This window comes from Microtus ochrogaster, chromosome 6, assembly GCF_000317375.1.
Source record: "Microtus ochrogaster isolate Prairie Vole_2 chromosome 6, MicOch1.0, whole genome shotgun sequence".
In the NCBI taxonomy this organism is placed as follows: domain Eukaryota; kingdom Metazoa; phylum Chordata; class Mammalia; order Rodentia; family Cricetidae; genus Microtus; species Microtus ochrogaster.
In genome coordinates, this window is record NC_022013.1 from 62,888,832 (window position 1) to 62,894,445 (window position 5,614).

Consider the following 5,614-nt stretch of genomic DNA (forward strand, 5'->3'; position numbering starts at 1 on the left):
ACACACACACACACACACACACACACACACACACACACACACACACACCAAACACCACGTAATGATTCTGCTAACAAGAGATGGTATGCCAAACGTCATATAGCCTCACCCTGCTGGCCTTTTGGGAAATATCTCATTTCACAAATGCATATTTTGTGGCACTTACATGGGACACAATTGCCTAAGAATATTATATAGAATGTTTTTCTATCCTTAAGTGACACATGAATAAATTTTTTTCACTTTAAATGTAGGTTTATCCAGGATAATTCTATCCATTATTACCTTTATCAGGGTTTTAATAGTTGTACCTCTGTCTTCATAGCTTCTCAGCCGAGCGCAGCCTTGTGCAGTGTCCCCTACTTTTGGCTCTGTGGTTCATACTCTGTAGCAGTAATTGGGAGTCCTGGAGTGTAGCTGTACCCTGGCCTCCCTGTCAGCTCTCTGGTACTCCAGACAGTACTGTAAGAGGTGATCTATTTTCTGAAGCTCTGGTTTTGCCTTTTATCTTCAGGCCTTTTCTTTTTCTAATCAGTCTCCATGAAAGTAACTCACAGCTTGTGTGTTACAGAGTTCAAATACTTTTGTATGCTAAATGGGGCAAGGGGGCTGAGAAGTAAATACTCAGTATTACGATTCCACATAAAGAGAATTTGGAGGTGCAACAATACCTCCAAATTAAGCAGTAAATGTGCTTGCCACACAAGCCTGGGAACTTGAGTTCAGTCCCTGAACCAGTGGGGGAAGCAGGAACAGACTCACTCCTAAAAGTCGTCCTCGGTGGCATAAGCACACGCTGGGGCACACGCCAGCATTCTCATTCACATGCACACATTTTATTTTATATATATGAGCATAATAATAGCATATATATGCACATATATGATATAATTTTTAAGAGAGAAGTTTGGGTTAGGAAAGGAAAAGTGCATTAGGTTATTATAGATAGCAGATGAGGAGCCAGGGAGATGGCAGCAGGTAAAGCTGACACCAAACCTGATGACCTGAGTTTAATCCTCTAGTATCATAAGGTAGGAGAGAACAGACCCCTGAAAGATGTTCTCTGACCTCTACACATGTACAACCCTCTCTCACACACATATAATCGTAAAAAAGTGTTTTAAAATAAATGAGGATAGTCAATATTTGGACAAAAAAATAAATTCTGCATCAAAAGTATTATGTAATGTGTGAACAAAATAACTGCATACCAACGTCCTGTAACACCTGTCAGTCAGAGGGGTTATGACAAGCCGTGGGGAGTTACCGAGGTACTCATAAGCATATTTTACATTGCAATTAATGATGCGAACTCGGGCATTGTCATATTCCCAGTAATAGCGAAGTTGAGCAAGCCACTGGAAATCTGTATCATGTGAGACACCTACAAGGAATGAAGTAAATCATAAGTGAAAATAATTAGAAAAGTAATCTATTATAACAGTAAATATTAATTTATGTTTTCAAATTAAAGACCATTCAAAAAAATCCTATTAAAAAACTCACAAGTCTTTGTTTCTTAGAAGCCATCAATATTTTATAGTTTATATTAAAAAAATTACCTACCCATTTCAATCATGTCCATAACAACATCCCTAGCATGGACATCAATTGTAACCAAAGCACCCAGTGTGATCCTGGTCTGTTTAGACAGTTTTCCTCTTACTAGCTCTACGATATCGTTTAGTTGATACTGAAGTTCCTTGTAGTACTTCTTTAATCCCTACAAAATAATAAAACGGTTTAATTGATGTTATATATAAATGTATTATATGACTCAAAACATGCAAACTATTTCAAAATATGAGTTATACAGTGAATTTATGTAATCCTAGTAAAAATAACAAGCTTTCTAAAATTTCTATAATTTTAATACCACATATAGAAATTGAGAATATTCTTTTCAATGACCAGACAAGCAAACAAAGAAATATAAAGAGAAAGAAAGCATGTTGTCATTTAAAATCAAACAATGCTTTACCTCTGTCCCACTGCTTATAACCTCCTGTGTCTCCGAAGTCCAGAACATCTGAGAAACACAAAGCACAACTTGGCCAGGCCACTCTCTGACCCAGTCTTTTCTTGCAGATTCTGGATAAGCCTGAAGAATTAAAATGAATTTCTATTTTAAAAGGTCACAAAAGGAAAGGGATCTGCAAACATCTAACAGTTTTATGTTCTTTCACTGGATTAGATGTCAAGTTTTTGATGAACAATACACATTATTTCTATTATAAAAAATCATTAAACTATTTAAAAAGTCACACATGAGGAAGGGTATGAAATTTATAATTTGTGAATGTATGCAAATATAATGTGCACATGGATGTTAAGTTTTAATTGCAAAGAAAAGTGCTGGATAGTGTTAATTGTCAACTTGATAGAATCTACAGTCACCTGGAAGACAGACCTCTGGGCTTGACTACCGGGGTTATCTTGATTAGTTAATTGATTTAAGAAGACCCATCTTAACTGTGGATGGGACCATTCCCTGCACAGAAGTTTTTGGAGTAAAATGGAGAAAGAAAGCTAAGCACTAGCAAGCATTCATGGCTCTTCCTCCCGGCTGTGGCTGCAATTTGGCCAGCAGCTTCTGGTTCCTGCTATCCTGACTTTCCCTGCCACAATGAACTGTACCTTGAGCCATGAGCTAAAATAAATCTTTCCTGCCTTCAGTTGCTTATATGAGGTTATTTTACCATAGCAACAGGAAAATTGACTAAGACAGAAACCATATATTGCATTTCAAAGCTGGGCTAGTGTAAAACCAAAACAGGACAAATACACCTGGCAGGTAAGGGTTCTGTTTGCAGTTAAGTCGATTGAGTTCCTGTTTCTTTGCTCATCTGCACCAGATGTGCTTGGTCACACGTGGGCCTGAGATATGTGGACATGAAATACATCAGTATATACATTTGCCCCTGGATAGGTAAAGGCTGGGAGGTATGCAGGCAAGAAGTACATCAAGATACATGGTTGCCTCTGCTAGAACCTGGTGAGAAGTATAGTGGCCTCATGGTGTAGTGATATTTTGTTTATGTTTTAACAAATAAAGCTTGCCTGAAGATCAGAGTGCAGAGTTAAGCCACTAAAGGCCAGGCAGTGGTGGCACACACCTTTTAATCCCAGTGGTGTGGGAAGTTCTTCTGTATATGTGTTGTTTTTATTGGTTAATGAATAAAGAAACTGCTTTCGGCCAATGGCTTAACAGAATATAGCCAGGCTGGAAGAGATATATATAGAGAGAGAGTAGGCAGAGTCAATGAGGCGCCATGGGGCTCCCAGAGGGGAAAGATGCAAGCTGTTAGGTGGAACCTTGCCAGCAGGCCACAAGCCTTATGGTAAAATATAAAATAATGGAAATGGGTTAATTCTAGATGGAAGAGCTAGTTAGCAATACGCTTAAGCTGTTGGCCAAACAGTATTGCAAATAATATAGTTTCTGTGTGATTATTTCAAGAGTTTGGATGGCCAGGGAATGAACAAGTGACCTCCACCTACATCCCAGCACTTGGGAAACAGAGGCAGAAGGATCTCTGCTAGTTCAAGACCACCCTGGGCTACACAAGATTGAATCTGTCTAAAAGAGAAACAGAGCTCTCACAAAAGTGATCCCAGCATTTGGGATCACATGAGTTTAATCCCAGCACTAGGGAGGTGGAGAAGGGTGATATGGTTGGGCAGAGAGAAATATAAGGAGGGAGGAGACAGGAGCTCAGTGCAGTCTGAGGTTTGGTGAAGACAGTAGCAGCCTGAGGACAGGATCGTCCCTTCAATCTGAGCATTGGGAGAGGTAAGAGAACTCTCTAATGGCTGGCTGCTTTGCGTCTCTGATCTTTAGCATTAACCCCTGTTTCTGACTGAGATTTTATTATTAATTCCAAGTAGAATTCATGCTACACCATGGTTTTGCCCCTTTAAGACTCTGCAAAACATGACTTGTGGCCATTTCCTGGGAACTTCAAGACAATTCTGCCAGAGTCCAACCTCCTAGCCAGTATTCAATTAAATCTTGCTTCAATTTAGTTTAAAATTATAGTAGTGGTCTTTTTCTCACCTGGGGGATTGACAATAGTAGCTAGAATGTCTATGTTACTAATCCATAACTTTTTTAAAACTTATATAAGTAGGATATGCAATTACATTTATTAATCATTTAAATTATTAGATTTATGAAATTATTTTAACAATCTGTACATTTCAATTTGAAATATACGTTCGTCTACTACTAATACTTTTATGTTTCAAAAGTTCTAAAGATGTTTTGAAAGGAAGATTTAACAGTTTAAAAGGAGCTTCAGTAAAAATGGAAACAGCCAATAACAGTTATAAATTGAAAAGACTTCATGGGGTGAATTGTGAAGTTGATGCTAATGAAGAGTATTCTTTTAAACTAACACATTAAATATAAGAATATAAATTTATTATTTATAAAATATTTCTTATTACAATACTTGCAGATAAACTCAAGTAACGTAAGCTCTAAGGAAAGCAATGAATGACAGACGTGGCAAGTACATTTTCTATGTCAGTGAGGGTAACACTTCATGGACAATGTTGGTACTTTAGTATGTGTTTTTAGTTTGCTCAAAATCATTGAGAAAGGAGAAAAAAATCAGGATCTAATTGCAAAAACACTGAAGCTGCAGAAAAGCCATCTCAAGAAAGCAAGCTCCAGGTTGGAAAGACTGCATTACTCAGTGGACAAGAGCATGTAATACTCTTCCAGAGGACCAGAGTTCAGTTCCCCGTAGCCACATATGGCAGTTCACAACTGCCAGGACCTCCTGAGTCAGAGAAAGGCAATGTCTCTTGTCTCCATAGGTACCTGCACTAATGTGCACACATTCTCATACAGACACACATAAATATAACATATAATTAAAATATAATATTTTTGAAAGATAAGCCATTTAAAGAGAAAAGTTATCTCCCTCATGAAGTGACCTGCTGGGTATGGGCTGCAAGGGCTTTTTAAAACTACTGGCACCCTTGTGGTGCTAAAGATAGAACAAGGGAAGGCATATATTTCAAGATTAGGATAATTGGACGAGCCTTAAGAGAGGTACATAAAAGTATCCACATGCTACGTTTCCTGCAGGTGTATTAAGCGTCTCATGTGCGTTCATTTTGTTTAGAATTTTAAAGTAGTTAGGTTTTAAAAGCAATAAGTGAACTCGAAAATTTATTTGACAAGATGTTTGAGTAGATCTGACCTGCAGAATGTTAAGTGTTAAAGCACATGACTATCTGACTACTGGAAATATGTAAGCAGCACTGCAATATTTTATTAAATGGATTTTTAAAAAGTATTTGTTGGGCTGAGTGGTGGTGGTACACGCCTTTAATCCCAGCTCTCAGAAGGCAGAGGCAGGCGGATCTCTGTGAGTCTGAGGCCAACGTGGTCTACAAGAGCAAGTTCTAGGACAGCTAGGGCTGTTACACAGAGAAACCCTGTCTCAATAAAGCTTGCCTGAAGATCAGAGTGCAGAGTTAAGCCACTAAAGGCCAGGCAGTGCGTCCTGTAACACCTGTCAGTCAGAGGGGTTATGACAAGCCGTGGGGAGTTACCGAGGTACTCATAAGCATATTTTACATTGCAATTAATGATGCG

The 5,614-nt window shown here is 38.4% G+C and overlaps 1 protein-coding gene across 1 annotated transcript in view; it reads right to left on the bottom strand.

Moving 5' to 3' along the window:
• Dnah12 (dynein axonemal heavy chain 12) overlaps positions 1-5,614 on the bottom strand; it is a 164,246-nt gene that overhangs the window by 106,510 nt on the left and 52,122 nt on the right. Inside the window, exons 24-26 of the mRNA XM_013346907.2 lie at positions 1,982-2,101; positions 1,567-1,723; positions 1,212-1,384 (exon numbers count right to left, since the gene is read on the bottom strand). Coding sequence (XP_013202361.1) covers positions 1,212-1,384; positions 1,567-1,723; positions 1,982-2,101 — 450 coding nt within the window. The remainder of the gene's footprint in view (positions 1-1,211; positions 1,385-1,566; positions 1,724-1,981; positions 2,102-5,614) is intronic.